Source organism: Mus caroli, unplaced genomic scaffold, assembly GCF_978045245.1.
Source record: "Mus caroli unplaced genomic scaffold, Mus_caroli_1 scaffold_6, whole genome shotgun sequence".
Lineage (NCBI taxonomy): Eukaryota > Metazoa > Chordata > Mammalia > Rodentia > Muridae > Mus > Mus caroli.
The window spans coordinates 45,622,761-45,639,301 of NW_028227261.1; the positions used below are offsets into that span (position 1 = coordinate 45,622,761).

A 16,541-nucleotide genomic window follows, 5' to 3' on the forward strand; every position below is an offset into this window, starting at 1 on the left:
TTCCAGGGACACAAACCCCTGACACTGTTAAACACTAGATGCCAGGAAAACACACTTAAAACTCTCACTTTAAGTCCTAAGTGGAATGTGAGAAAGATGGTAAAAAGAGGATCTAAATAGAATCTTCGGGCCAGGGCACTCCCAGAGCAGCATTCGGAGAAGAAGCTGAATATTCTTAGGCTTGCTTTTCTAACATGGTAAATTTCCAATACAAGTAGTTTTTTTCCCTCTACTACAATGACAGTAAATAAGCAGAACATACTCTCAATTTGGGATATAAAAATCAGATTAAATTATAGGCAAAGATAAACTCCAGGCTCAGACTTTCAATTCTCCTACTGAGCTCAATTAAGCATAGACCCAAACAGAAAGAACTCAGTTTAGCAAATCAACCAATTTCGGAGGGAAGAAACTACAGTCATGAAGAAAGGGCATTTGGTATACAGAAATACACTAAGAAAAATTTTTGTTCTTCCATTACTATAACTTGTTTCTTCTTTAGTCCATTCATAATTCCGTCCATTAGCATTTATAGAGTGCCACGTGTTAGGCACTGAGAACATAAAATGCATATCACAAAATTCCCTTGCCTTACAGAATTGGGGAAGAAGAGGATCTATGGGTGAAATAAATGTGCAATTGTCATACCATATAACAAGTGATATTCAGTAAGTGAAAAGACTCCCCCACCCCTTTTTAGCTTGGTAGAGAAGAGATAAGTCTGGTAGGCCACAAAAGCAAACTACCTAGACATATTCTCTGACAGTGGCTGTATGGGCTCAGTTTTGGTAACAGGGTAAGGAAGTCTTCTAGACTAAAGCAACAGAACATCCTGGTCTAATCCCAGTTCTGCCACCTACCACCCGTGAGGCCAGACACACCGTGAAGGTTATAGATAAAGTACATTGTTTATTTACTGTATCTATCACCACTACTATATATAAAAGTACTGTTAAGATAAAGATTCCAGAACTATCCAGGCAACACTGGAAAGCAATTCCTAGAAAAAGGATAGCCATGAAAATAGTCCATAGTTTAAACAGCTCTCTGGAGTTTTCCTTCTGGCAACAGAGACTGGGAAGGTAATTGTGCCTTCAGTATATTAAGCACCAACAAATCTAGCAGCTAAGGTATTAGCCTGATGTTCAGACAGTAACCAATTTGCTTTGACTTTGGGCTACAGTGGCTACCAAATTTTAACACATAGTGTCACAGAACTGTAGAACATTAGAATGGAAAGCTGGTAATGTGGTTCAACTGGTAGATTGACTGCTTTCTTGTCTGATGCCCTGAGTTCAATCCTGACCACTGCATAAACTAAGTATAGTTGTCTATAATCCAAACATTTAGGAACAGAGACAACTGGATCAGGAGTTACAAGTCGAGATGATCCTTAACCACATATCAAGTGCAAGGCCAGACTGTGTTGTATGAGGCCCTGGAGGGAGGGAGGGAGGGAGGGAGGGAGGGAGGGGGGAGAGAGGAGGAAGGGAGGGAGGGAGGGGAAAGAGTGGGAAGGGGGAGAGGGAGGGGGAGGGGAGGGGGAGAGGTGTATTTGGAGGAGAGGGGAGGAAGGGAAGAAGGAAAGGATGGATGGACAGAGGGTGGAGAGGGGAAGGACTACTTGAAATGCTTGTTTTCAAATATCATGGCATATATAATCTGTGTTATTTCAGAGATTTTAATGTTGATATGACAAATAATTTAAAGAAATATTGACTGATTTTTTTCCCAGCATAAAAAAATTGAGTGTTAAATAATTCCCTTTATGCAATATGGTACCTGACTTTCTCCCCTTCCCACTACTGAATTACTATTATTACTCTTGTGACCTGTTTTAAGTTGATGAGGAATTTATTGACACAAACACCTGGTAGATTAAAACATCTGCTTATATCTTTATTACACCAAATAATTTAATACTGCTACAATAATATCTAAAATAGAACACATATGCAAATTTTCTCAATTGTCTCCAAAATGTTCTTCTGCAGCTGCTTTATTTTAGTCTTTTGCTTTTTAATTCCTTAATTTATATCATTATTGTGTGTGTGTTTACTGGGTGCCACATCCTTTATGTAGAGGATAGAGGACAACTCATACAAATCAGGTTTTTCCATACAGTGTTGGACTCAAGGGTTCAATTCAGGCTATGAATAAAGCCTGCATACAAGTGTGGACTGGGCCCTCTCTTCAGCCCCATTTTCTAATATTCTGAGACAGTTTTATGTAGACCAGTTTGGCCTTGAACTTGCTACACAGTTGAGGATGATCTTGAAGTCCTGATTCTCCTGCCAGAGAACTTGGATTAAGAGTCTGTGCCACTATCCCAAGCCACAGTGGTATTCTTATCTGTGGATACTCAATGGCCTCATCCAGTGTCCAGTGTTAAACATACAGTAAAAGCAGCGGAAAGGCAGCAAGGAGCCAAGTTGGATTCAAAGTCCAGCTTTTCTACTCACCAGCTATGTGGATCTTAGAAAAATTACTTTTTCTCTTTTGGGTGTCACATATCTCTAGAAAACTGAAATTCATTACTTTTCCCAATTGGTAATAGTAAGGAGGTTTAATTAGTCATTTGTGTTGTTGCTCTGACCAAATAACTTGAGAAGAAGCAGTGCAAGGGATACAGGGTTTATTTGAGTTTACAGTTCTGAAAGACACATACAACTTACCATTGTGGCCAGACAGGGTAGCAAGAAATTCTCACTCATCATTTGGAAACTGCATGAATATTCACGTTCAGCTCATTTTCTCCATTTTCTTCAGTCTAAGACCTTAGCCCATGGAATAGTGCCACCCACAGATGATGTGGGTCTTTCTCCCTTCAGTAAACTTGATCTAATCAATCCCTCAAAGGTATTCCCAGAGGCTTGTACATTAGGTGATTCTAGACCATGCCAAGTTCACAATATTAACCATCACAGGACATAAACTAGCAAAACAATGGCTATGAGTAAAAAAAAAAAAATCAAAGAAAGAAGTTTGGCAAATAGAAGTGCCAAATAGCAGTCTGTAAGAACCCTCAGCTAAATTGGATTTTTTGTAGGATATTTATTGGATACTTATCATATGCTCTGTCTTGAACTGGGCACTAATGACACAAATGCAACCTGCACATGGCTCGCAAAGCCCTACTAGAGCTTACGGCTTTATTATTATTTACGTATTTTAAAATAAAATATAATTATATCACTTTCTCCCTTCTCTTTCCTTACTTCAGCCCCTCCCAAACTTCCTCCCTCTAACTCTGATCATCAGGCAGATGATGATCTATCTGATGGTGAATGGTGAAGGACAATAATCCCAACACTAGGGAGATGATAGGAGGAAGAGCAGAGTTTAAGGCCAGCCCCAACTATACATCAAGGTTAAAGTCATCCCAAGTTACATGACACCCAGTCACAAAAAGTCAAAAAACAAGGAAACATAAAATTTGAGAGCTACATGCAAGTTGGATTGTGAAAAAACATTTCCTTGTTCAATTCTCAAAGATGATTTCAGAAACCAATAGACAGGAACCGAACTGTGAAAGTTCCTAAAGGAAATAGCTACTACCTAAGAAGAAATGCCAAAATGATGCCTTTTTCTCCACAACCCCTGAAGCAGATGTTAAAACAGCATTTTGAAATGATAAAAACAGATGCTTTTGAGTTTCACACAAAAACTTCAGGGGAAGCAGTCATATGAAGGACAGAAAGTGGTGGAGGGGGTGAGGAGTGGGGAGGAAAAATAAAGCCAATTTTTCGTCATAAGCTGACAAATGTTTATTAGGTGTAAGTTTTCATCAGTTTCAATTGCTCACACTTAATACTCAGGCCCTGAATTACCTTGGCTTAAGGCCAACATATGACTAAAGTATTTTAAATAAGGAAATTAGAGGCTCAAATGTCTGGCTCTTAACAACAAGCTATAGAGAGGTAGGTATGTTTCAGGGAGCAAGGGAGGTTTGAGGAAGAAGCATAGAGGAAAGGAAAGGAAATAGCCAGTTTAGTACCAAGGCCTCAAGAAAGAACCTCTACAAAGAACTAGAAAGAGGTACAGCTCCGTGGTAGAGCATGAAAGAGGCTGTGTTTGATCTTGAAACCACCCACAACTCACACTCACAAAGGTAGGCAGAATTTTTCTGATTCTGATAGTCTTTTGAGAGGGTTAACATTATCTCTAGTAAATACTGGCCTGTTAAATAGGTAGACTTATATACTTCAGAAGGTAGCACCAAACATCCCCTGCCTCTGCCACAGGGGAGGGAGGCAGGGTGAGGCACTTAAGAGTCCATAGTTCACCTATTTCATTTATTTCCACATTCAAAGGAATGGGCAAAAACATCAGAGAAGAACTAAATTAACAATTAATTTCTCATTAAAATATATTAATAATGCATTCTTGCTAAAAATCAAAGGAATTACAATGATTTGTATGCAAACAGGTTCAGTAGACTTTAAACTACAACACATCAAGCACTGTTTGGCAGAGAGATTTCAAAGCTTAATATTGTGAATTATAAATACAAACTGAGTTTAAGTACAGTAAACTGTAATAACTTTTTCAGTACAGAAAGGGTTAAGCCTGGGGCCCAATATATACTAAACGCTCCATCACTGGGAGTATCCAAGGCCTCCCTCTCCTATGCCCCATTGATTTTGCTTTGTAGAACAGGGCTAAACTATGTAATTCAGGCTGGCCTTGAACTCATAAATTTCCTGTCCCTAAATATTAGGGTTACAGGTGTGCACTGAAGTTCCTGGCTTACTCTTTTTAAACTCTTCATCATACACTTAATATACATGGTAGAGATTGTCTGTTAATAGGTCCTAAATGTCTCCATTTTTTTCTTCGTGAAGAATCTCTGATTTTTGTTTGTTTGTATTATTTTAAGGTAAATCAATGCCTAAGAAATGAAAACTAAGTTTCCCTGTTAAGCACATGTGGCTCACTAACTTTTGGCACATTAAGCAGATATGTCAGCTGGAGTTCCAGCAGTCACCATGAATGATGACATAACCTGAATCTTGGTAGTGAAAGTAAAAAAGAAAAAAAAAAGAAACAACCAAGTTTCAGATTCTGTGATGTGCCACCAGAACCAAACAGAAGACCTATGGACTTGAGGAAGAAAGAAAAATCTAGAGGTTACTTTCTTCTCAATGTTTATCTTTCATTTATAAACAATTTTTACATACAAAAAAAAAAAAAAACTTTGGTCAATGAGGAAAATGACAAGTCAATGAAATTATCATAAAATCCATGAAATCTGAAGAAAAATTACAAATTTAGTGACTAGGTCTTTGTCTAGCAGAAAGATTCTCAAAACATGCTAGTGTGTGGTTTACACTTAGGGGATAGGCTGGCGGTTCTTTTAGGACAGCTAGTAAGTAAAAAGGAGTCTGTTCTCAAAGGGCCAGTAAGAACACAAAAGGAAGCAGCAAGGAGGGTGTTGCTTGGGGTGACTTTAGCATTTATTTTTTACTCTCTTAGTAGCATGTGAAGCAGCCATTTTACACAGAAAGGGTAGCCCTATGCAATTTGGAATAATGTAACAATGAAGTGTGCATCTAGAGAAAGGCAACTGGTGCTGAGCTGACACATAAGAGTCAGAAGATGAAGGAAATGATAGAAAATGGCTCTACTGTACCATTTCTCTCCTTCAACATTTCTATCTACTTACTAATTATGCACAATTGTAATTTTGTAACATAGAACAACCACAATAAACATGTCTATTATGTACTTTGCTGTTATATCTTGAACACCCTTCTAGGCCTTCAATATCTATGAACTACCCTTATTTAGCATTTTACCATAGAAATGTAACAGATTTAGTTTTTATTAATGGGTGTTTAACATTTCCATTTTTGATATTCAGACAATGCTATAACAAACATTTTGTTTACATCTTTTTTATATCTACATTAAAATACTTTTGCTATTATGAGGAAATAATATACTAGAATGATTTTATCTCTATTTCTTATATCAAATATGGAAAGTATCTTTTCATATTTTATTGGTTATTTCTATTTCCTTTCTGTAAAATGTTTTTTATTTATATTACTTGTCTATGCTACAGTTGTCTTTTTCCTACTTAATATTTTGATGATTTCATAACAATATTTTAGAGAAATCAGCAACTTGTGGCTATTATAAGATATGCATATATGGAAAGAAACAGAAAAAAGAGGATGTGCTCTTTAGGATCAGAAAGAATGCGAACTATGCGATACTATTACTGTGCCATGGATTTAAATAATTGTTGACACAGCTACATCTATACACATGTAGTTTCCTTGTATCCAATCTCTCTGTGTCTAATATTTTCTGTAAACTGCTACTACAGCATTGATTCCTATCTATAGTTCTGACAATAATTTCCTCCTCTTCAAAATCTATCGAAAACAAACCACTGATTAACAACAGTAACAGCAGCAAAAAAAAAAAAATCTTTTGTTGGTATTTATGGATTTCTGTAACCTGTCTCCCTAAACATCTGGTTTAGCTCTACTAGTCCCTTATGTGTATATGTGTACCGATTAAACAAGCCAACAGATCATCACTAACATTCTATTCAGATAGCTTGCCCATTATTAAAGAGATGTAATCACAATATCAAGGTACATTCATTATTACAGTACTTTCAGCTGCAACCTGGTGATAATAAAGGGGAGTATATACATTAGTTTCAAATCCAATTCTGCCTGATATTTTTAATTTTCACCTACTGAAAGCAAAATATATCCAAAATGCTGAAATCACAACAAATTAAGAAGAAAACTTTAAACAGACATATTACAAAACTAATGTTTTTTATTAAACAATTGTAATATGAGCACTGTGATGATTAAGCTTTTAATTAGAATTGATAACCAAGTGTAAGAATTAATGACATTCTAAATGGTGCTAACAATGTTTATCATAAAACATCTAATAATAGAACAACATATTTTGTTGGTATGGCTGTGTTTATATAAAACATGTCAACTTTTTTGTTTCTTTATTCTGTTGTGTTTTTTAAGATTAAAGTCTCATGTATACAGTTATTTCCAAACTTATATATTTTACAAAAATCCTGAACTTGTAATCTTTCTTTCTCCACTTCCTATGAACTAGCATTCCACATATGTACTACAGTGCCAGGCCTTAAACATTTACCCTCTACCTGACTCAGCCACCCTAAATCATGAAGGAGTGTTGGATTTTGTCAAAGGTCTTTTCTGCATATAATGAGGTAATCATGGTTTTTATTGTTTCTTTATCTTTCAGTATGTATATATGACAGATTACAATTATTATTTATATGCTGACCCACCTCTGCATCTCTGGGATGAAGCCTACTTGAGAATGGTAGATGATCTTTTCTGATGTTTTCATAGATTAAGTTTTGCAAGTATTTTATTGAGTATTTTTCATCTACATTCATGAGGGAGATCTGTTATTGTTTCTTTTTGGCCCTTTGTGGTTTGGATATCAGAGGAACTGTGGCCTCATAAAATGAATTGGGCAATGTTTGTTAAGTTTTTATTTTGTGGAATAATTTGAGGCTTATTGGCATTGACTCTTCTGTGAAAGTCTGGTAGAATTACTGCACTAAAAACTATCTGGCCCTGTGCTATATTTAGTTGGTAGACTTTTCATTGCTACTTCCATTTCACTTGGGGGTACATGTCTGTTTCAACTGCTTATCTGATCTCAATTTAACTTTGGTAATTGCAAGGTTTTAAAATACCTCAATGACTCTCTGGATTTCCTTCCTATCTGTTGTTATGCCCCTCTTTCATTGCTAATTATGTTAGTTTGGATAAGGTCTCTCTACCTTTTAGTTAATTTGGATAAGATTTTTGACAATTTTAGTGGTTTTCTCAAAGGAACTAACTCTGTTTCCTTTGTAATTGCAATCATTAGCAAGTGTTTTGTTTCTATTTTATTTTAGCTCTGAGTTTGATTATGTCTTCCTTTCTACTCCTTTTGCAAGTGATTTCTTCTAGAAAAGAAAGCTTACTGTGGGAGGGGGGGAGGTAGGGGAGTGGGGGGGGGAGCTAGGGGAGTGGGGGGGGAGGATATGAGGGACTTTGGGATAGCATTTGAAATGTAAATGAAGAAAATACCTTAAAAAAAAGGAAAGCTTTTCTAGAGCGTTCAGGTGGGTTATTAATTTGCTAGTATGAGGACCCCCATTTTTCATGTAGCACTTAAATCTATGAACTTGCCTTTTAAAACTGCCATCCTTATGGCCTGGAACCCAATGTGTAGGCTCAGCTAGCCTTGTGCTCAGAGATCTGCCTGTCTCTGTCTTTGCCTTTGGAGTGCTGAAATTAAAGGTATGTGCCACCAGGCCTGGCATGCATCACCTTTTTGGGTGTTCTGTGAGTATTTAATTAATTAATTTATTTATTTATGGACACACATATGTGTACAGAAGATAGAGTTGCTGTCTTCTATAGTGGTAGTGTCAATATTGGTGTCTTCTTCAATCATTCTTCACTTATATTTCTAGAACAGTGGCTTTCACTTAACCTGGAGCTCACTGACTCAGCAAGGAAGGATAGCTAATGAACTCCAGGGGTGCACCTGATACCATGTCCTCAGTGCTGGGATAACAGTCTGAGTGTTTGAAATGTGAATCAGGTCTTCATGCTTTTCCAGAAAGAACTTTTATCAATTAAACATCTTTTCGGTCCTGATACAGGTTTATAGGTTTTTGAGAATCTCTTTTGAAAAGTAATCATATTATTTGTTATTTCCAGATTCACAATTACATAGTAACTTTTATTTCTTCTTTTAATTCTTTTTTAAAGCTTTTTTTAATTGGATATTTTCTGTATTTACATTTCAAATGTTTTGATCTTAGCCATTCTGATTGGTGTGAGGTGGAATCTCAGTGTTTTTTTTATTGCATTTCCCTGATGACTAAGGATGTTGAGCATTTATTTAGGTGTTTCTTGCCCATTTGATATTCCTCAGTTGACAATTCTTTGTATAGCTCTCTACCCCATTTTTAATAGGGTTAACTGATTCTCTGGAGTCTAACTTCTTGAATTTTTTTTGTAAATATTGGATATTAGCCCTCTATCAGATATAAGATTCGTATAGATCTTTTCCCAATCTGTTGGTTGCTGTAGGCTTCTTGTATGTTCATGGTCATCTCTTTCTTTAGATTACGGATGTTTTGTTCTATAATTTTGTTGAAGATATTTACTGGCCCTTTAAGTTGGGAATCTTCACTTTCTTCTATACCTATTATCCTTAGGTTTGGTCTTCTCATTCTGTCCTGGATTTCCTGGATATTTGGCGTTAGGAGCTTTTTGCATTTTCTTTCACTGTTGTGTAAAAGTTTTCTATGGTATCTTCTGCACCTGAGATTCTCTCTTCTATTCTGTTGGTAATGATTGCATCCATGATATCTATCCTGATCTCTTTCCTAGGTTTTCTAACTCCAGGGTTGTCATCCTTTGTGATTTCTTTATTGTTTCTAGTTCCATTTTTAGATTCTGGATGGTTTTGTTTGTTTCCTTCACCTGTTGGATTGTGTTTTCCTGTAATTCTTTAAGGGATTTTTGTGTTTCCTCTTTAAGGGCTTATAGCAGTTTACCTATGTTCTCCTGTATTTCTTTAAGGGAGTTATGTCCTTAAATTCCTCTATCATCATCATGAGAAGTGATTTTAGCTCCAAGTCTTCTTGTTCTGGTCAAGGACTTGCTATGCTGGTAAAATTGTGTTCTGATGATGCCAAGTAACCTGGGTTTCTGTTGCTTATGCTTGCCTCTTGCCATCTGGTTATCCCTAGTGCTACCTGTCCTCACTGTCTCTGACTGAAGCTTATCCTGCCTGTGATCCTGGCTGTGTCAGATCTCATCAGAGTCCAGATGTCTCTGTGATACTGTGATTCTGGGATCCTGCAATGCTGATATCCTGGGTGTGTCAGAACTCCTGGAAGTCAAGCTGCTTCTGGAATCCTGAGATCCTGCTGTGACCAAGCCACTGAGTCTTGTAATCCTGGGTGGGTAAGAGAGCCTTCGAGTCTGTGCTGTAGGACTGGTTGCGGAGCTATCATCCAAGGTCTGCTCAAGGCACTGACTTAGACCAGAAGGAATTGTACCTTTTATTTCGAATTAAGATGCATCTATATTATTTATATACCAAACAGTACTTGTATGCTGAAAAACAGTTTTCTAAAATATGTAGCCAGGTGGTGGTGGGGCACGCCTTTAATCCCAGCACCCGGAAGGCAGAGGCAGGCGGATTTCTGAGTTCGAGGCCAGGCTGGTCTACAAAGTGAGTTCCAGGACAGCCAGGGCTACACAAGAGAAACCCTGTGTCGAAAAACAAAAGCAAAAACAAATTTAAGAACTGCAACAAGACTTGCTATAAAGCCCACTCTCTTAGAGAGATGCCTGGAAAAGAAAAGACCCTTCACATGGAAGATAAGCTCTGCCAGGGGGATTTTTCTTGCTGTTCACTTTTCAGTTAACTAAGAATCCTCACTCATTCTTCAGGGAACATTTTGTGGTATAGTATAAGAAAACTCATCAGAGGCAAAAGGAGTATCATCTGGGAGAATAATCTTCAAAAACTCTCAACATAATTATGGAACGGTCAATGGGAACTCTTCAGAAAATGCCATTAAGGACCAAGTCCGCTGGTTTTCCCAGCTTTATACCTGTAATGTAAGTAACTCTAACTAGCACTTTGGGTTTTGTCCCAATAACATCAAGCTGTTTACAGTTTTCTCATCTTATCTTACATTGGCATAACTTTAAAAATCTCCAATCCTAAAAAAAAAAAAAAAAAAAAAAAATCTGTTATTTGCCCATTTATTTTTTATCTAAGATTGTGGTCAGAGCTGGGTCTATACTTGTCTGCAGTCTCAGGTGAAGTAGGATGATCTCAAGTTTGAGACCCACCTAGGTTACAACCTGAGAACCCATCTCATTAAGATTCAGATTCAAAATCTAGTGAGATTCTAAAAATCTTCCCTGGGACCTCTCTATATGTAGAAAAAGTTCCTGCTCTTATTGCTTTTAAGTCACATTATACAATAGGGATCTGTGTATAAAGTGTTCTGTTACTAGCTAACCTCAGAATTTGTCAGACTAAGGAAATCTCTCAGACACTAAGTAGACATGTGATAAATATTTATAACTCTTAACTGAATAATCATACTTCATAGTTAAAAGCAAGAAAGGTTATAAAGCTGATGAAGATGTTATTATGAGAAGTCAGAAAAAATATAAGAATTCATAACAAACTGGAACTGCTTCAGTCAGTACTGTAAAGTTCTCAAGAAAAGACAGAAAGAACTGTGAATACTCTCACCAACAAGGGCTCTCAAATCAAATCAGTTGGAAGCAGTTTTCATTAAGATGGATTGAATGTGGCATCGTGAGAAACACTTTATCAAATGTAGTGTTTTACTTAGTGATTAACTATATACCAGTTGATGAAGCTCCCTAAATCCTTTGTAATCCTACCACTCCAATAAACATTTAATGAGTATATAAGTTCAAAAAGCCTAGTAGAGGATTTAAACCTTCAATCTTGTTTTTATTTACTCTTGGAACTCAATTTCTCAATTCAAGTGAAGAAAGCTGGTGCTTGAGGCTCATCTGTTGCCCTGGTAAAATTAATGTGCTCCTAAAGTTTAAATTAAACATGATATTTAAGAGGAAAGAAATTTAAGCAAAGTGCCACAGTAACAGTCACACTTCTTAAAATGTCTAAACATCAGCAAATTGTTTTCTTAAAAATGACTGAGAAATTAAAAAAAAGAAAAAAAAGGTTTGTCCTAACTTGGAGATGTAAAATCTGAAAAAGAGAGATGGACTTTTGTAACTGTGTCTTGCAGTGCAGTAGAGAGCAGAGATGTATGCACGTGATGGTGCAGCACACACCCTGCTTGCCTGTGTTAGAATGCATGATCTTTTATTGGGCTTCTACTATTTACTACTGATGTCTCGTTGGAAAAGTAATACTGTTTTTTTTTTCCTGAGTTTTCTCATCTTTAAGATGAGAATAGAAATACTAAATGCCCCTATGTCATTAGTGTATAACACTGCTCAGAAAGTGATTTATAAGTCACATAATATCATAGAAATATGAAGCAGTGTTACTACTCCTATGCTGTCAACAAATACATGAAAGTAAATAGGTTAGCCATAGTGGAATGTGCCTGAGTTCTTAGCACTTGGGAGGCAGAGGCAGAAAGATCAGACTTCAAAGCAAGTCTGCCACCCGGAAAAAAGGGTAAAATAAAACTTATTTGATAACGGTAAAAAGTGTACTAATTTAGAATAACTGGGAACAATTTATCCAAATTGGAAAAGAGGAGTGAACAAAGCTCGAGAAAGAAGGGAAGGATGAAGACAACTGAGCAGGGCTGAGAGGTTAGTAAGCGTTGATATGACTCAATAAGCAAAACATTTAATTATATGTGTCAGTGAATTGCCTCTGCTAAAACACCTAGACACTAACTAATAAAAGCAAACGATCAATTGTTTCATTAGAAACATCCAGGAGTTAATAAATAAGAGCTTATATTCATCCAGAGATTATCAGTCTGAATAAACCTACACGACAATTTAATAAAAGTTCTTTTGTGGCAATAAACTCCAAATTTAAGCATCAGCATTTAAAGTCATATATGAAAGATATACTTTTGAAATGAAACTGAAAAAGGATCTAGGTTAACTGGGGAATTGGAATTTTGGAATTATCACATATTTTTTTAAGTGACAGCCATATTGTGACTCAGTAAGAGAATTTCATTATTTTGAAAAATGTATGCATAAGATTTAAGGAGTATTAATTTGCTTTGAAATGGTTTGGTCAAAGCCTAACAAATATACAAGATATCCTAAATATTTTTGTAAAGCTTAAAATTTTGAACTCCAAAAGCTTAGTTGTTATAAACATTAAAGTCTGTATGAAATTTTCACTATGTGTTGATTAACCACTCTTAGAAAAATACCCAAAAGATGACCCGTGATGTCACAAGGGCATGTGTTCCACTATGTTCTTAGCAGCCTTATTTGTGATAGCCAGAAGCTGGAAACAACCTAGATGTCCCGTGACAGAAGAATGGATATAGAAAATGTGGTTCATTTACACAATGGAATACTATTCAGCTATTAAAAAAAGGACATCTTGAGTTTTACAAGCAAATGGATGAACTAGAAAAGTATCATCCTGAGTGAGGTAACTCAGACCCAAAAGGACACGCATAGAGTTGCCCATCCCACAGTCATATCTCTGACCCATAACTGTTCCTGTCTGAAAGAATTACATGGATGGAAATGGAGAGGAACCTTAGGAGAAGAAGGTCCAGCGACAGGCCCAAAGTGGGACCCAGCTCTAGGGGAGGTCCCACAGCCTGACATTATTACTGAGGCTATGGAAAGTTCACAAAAAGGAATCTATCATGGCTGCCCTCTGAAAGACCCAACAAGCAGCTGAAAGAGTCAGATGCAGATATTTGCACCCAACCAATGGACAGAAGCAGCTGACCACTATTGTTGCATTAGGGAAGGCTGAAAGAAGATGAAAAGAGAAGGACTTTCAATTAATCTGGATCCCCCCGAGATCTCTCAAACAGTGGAACACCAAACAGACAGCATACACCAGCTGATATGAGGCCCCCAATACACATATAATAGAGGACTTCCTGGTCTGTGTTCATTCAAAGATGATGCACCTAACCCTCAAGAGACTGGAGGCCCCAGGGAGTTTTGAGGTCAGATGGGGTGGGGGGTGGGGGCATCGATGTAGAGAAGGGGTGTGGTGGGGAGGAGGTGTGGGATGTGGAACAGTTGGAGGGTGTAGGGGGCGGTGTGGGGAGTGGAATATGGAGCATAAAAAATAAATTAAAAATAAAATAAATTTTCTTAAAAAGTACTGTTTTGTATGTATGGGTTGGGAAATAAACCAGGACCTCGTATATGTGAAACATACTATATCAGAAAGTTACATCCTAAGTTCTGAATAACGCAGTTTTAATTATTTTCTGCTTGTTAGTATTTTCCGTTTTCAATCTGAGAGTGATTAAAATAAAAATTTATCGTAAAAATGTACTGATCTGAGGCCTGTGGAGATGGCTGAGCCAACATACTTAAGTCTGATCTCTGCCACCCATGTGAAAGACTGGGATACTTAGGCAGCCTGTTGTCCCTATAAGTAAGGCAGAGAGGGAAGGCAGGCTCTCTGGGTCACCTCTTAGTCCAGTATCCACGGAGCATATAGTACCAATCCTTTGGAAAGTTAGCAGTTAGCCTGTTTAGAACTTAGACTGGCATTGAACTGTAGTGCTTGTCTTTAAGTAAGCCTTGTTTATTTCATGATAATCCCTAAAGAACAAGACCAGTGATGCTAGTTGTTCAAATGTGCTGTAAAATGTGTCCTTTAAGTGAAAACATAAACACATAAAAGTATTTTAAGAGAGAAAAATATGTATTTACTTAACTTTTATTGCAGAATATTGTTGTAATTGTTTTATTTTATCATTAGCTTCATAAAAGGCATCTAATATGGGTTCTGGGAACCAAACTCTACTTCTGTATTAAGGGCAGTCAGTATACATCCTTAACTGTGGATTCATCTCTCCAATTCTTAATTACTTGTTCTTACTTTCTTAGTGTCTTTAATCAGAATTAAACGGGGGGTGGGAGAAGATAGCTTAAGGTCAGCTTAATAACTCAGTGAGACCCTTTCTGGAAGTTAAAAGCTAAAGGGGTTAGAGGTGTTGCTGGGCTCCAATTCAGTCAGTAGTAGAACTCTTGCCTACCTTACAGGAAGTAGGCCCAATTCACAGAATAGCCAAAACAAACAAACAAAAACTCAAACTATCAAATCACAAAGAAAAATTCCATGACAAAACAAGTACAGCAACCCTGCCCACCCCCCTGCCCCCCAAAAAGCAAAACAAAACAGCAACCTCCCACCTCATCCTAGAACTGTATGAATAGGTAGTTATTATGTATAGTGCTTGGGACAGAAGTATGGCAGAAGATGTTTCTTTTAGAGTTTGGAATGTTTGCATAGTCTTTATTGTTTGATTGTCCCTAATTCAAATATTGGAAATTCAAGTTTTGAGATTCATGTGGCTGAAACAATTTGTACTTTGGAGCAGGATGGATTATGATTTTTAGGTTAGGGATGCTGACTCTGTATACTTGGCACTATAAGATTTTAGACATTCACTGAGGGCTTTAGGATATAGTTTTCACAGATACATGAGGGCTACTCAAAAGGAAAAAGCATTTTGGAAAAGGTCTAAGAACAAATCTCTATCAGGAGGTTTTCATTCATATAACTGACAATATGAGCATACAGCCTGGTTCCTTGTAAGCATGTCTATAAACTCCAATAAGACTCAAGTTACAAGTCTCTGCAAAGGCAAAAGACAACACTATATAATGCCCCAATTGAGATGGGCATCTTGATGAAGATTAGGTTAGTAGGAGAATGGAACAAAATCAAGACTTCAATCTCAAAAGATTGTAAAAAATATTAAACACTGTCTCATACCAGGGGGCAAAAAATGCAGTACAATTCTAATCAGAATACAAAAAGCTGTACTCACGTCTCGGGCTTTCACATAGAAGGCCTCTTGGAAAGCAGCTTCTAATGAGCCAATAAAAAATACAGGATGGCAGTCACCATATCTATAGGAAAAATTATGTATGTTAATAAAGAAATGTTTGAAATTCATACCAAAGTCATACAAACTGAATAAATGACAGACAAGTAAATGCTGTGCTAATATCTAGTACAGACCAAAACCCAATTAACCTGCTTCAATGTCTGAATGACATCTGTGAATTTTAAAAATTCTTCTTGGTCTATACAAATATATTAGAACACTGGAATTTTTACAAATAAGAAAATATATATGATAAGTGCTATGAAACTATGACACAGCAAGCACTTCTTGGCTAATTAATTTTATTACATTTTGGAGTTACACTAACTTTTTCCTCATTTTAATTAATTTATTTGACAATACTATCACAGAAGAAGAAAGCTAATTCTTATGTTTCCATGTTATAGTATTAACATTAAAAGAGGAATATCATTTATATCAGAATAAAAATTAAACATTATCTTTAAACACTTCAGTAAACTCCAAAATATATAAAGAACTTATGAAAAGTCTTAAAAAGAAATGCTAAAAAATCCAAAAACAAAAGTTAAAAGAAAAATTCACTTACATTTACATTTTAATTATCTTTTAATTTAATATTGAGTAAATGCTTTTTGTTTGTTCTAGGTTATACTAAAAATTAGTATGATATATCCTTGTCCTTTGAGGAACATAAGACACTACAGGAGTGATCCATGTATTAAACTTTTATAAATATACAGGGATAAACTGTATTTCTGCATTGCCACAAATGGTTTAGTAATTATATCATACTGAATAGTATGTCTTTCTCTACTAGTACTGTATGAATTGATATTGAAATCCTTTGAATACTCTATGGAGAAATGTTAAACAATTTCTAATTAAAATTACACCAAAAAAAAAATCACAGTAGTATAAGAGAACATCAATTTTA

At 36.3% G+C, this 16,541-nt stretch overlaps 1 protein-coding gene across 1 annotated transcript in view; it reads right to left on the minus strand.

Annotated features, from left to right (window-relative positions):
- The window catches only part of Faf1 (Fas associated factor 1), a 298,892-nt gene that overhangs the window by 102,941 nt on the left and 179,410 nt on the right, over positions 1-16,541 (minus strand). Inside the window, exon 12 of the mRNA XM_021160394.2 lies at positions 15,566-15,647. Coding sequence (XP_021016053.1) covers positions 15,566-15,647 — 82 coding nt within the window. The remainder of the gene's footprint in view (positions 1-15,565; positions 15,648-16,541) is intronic.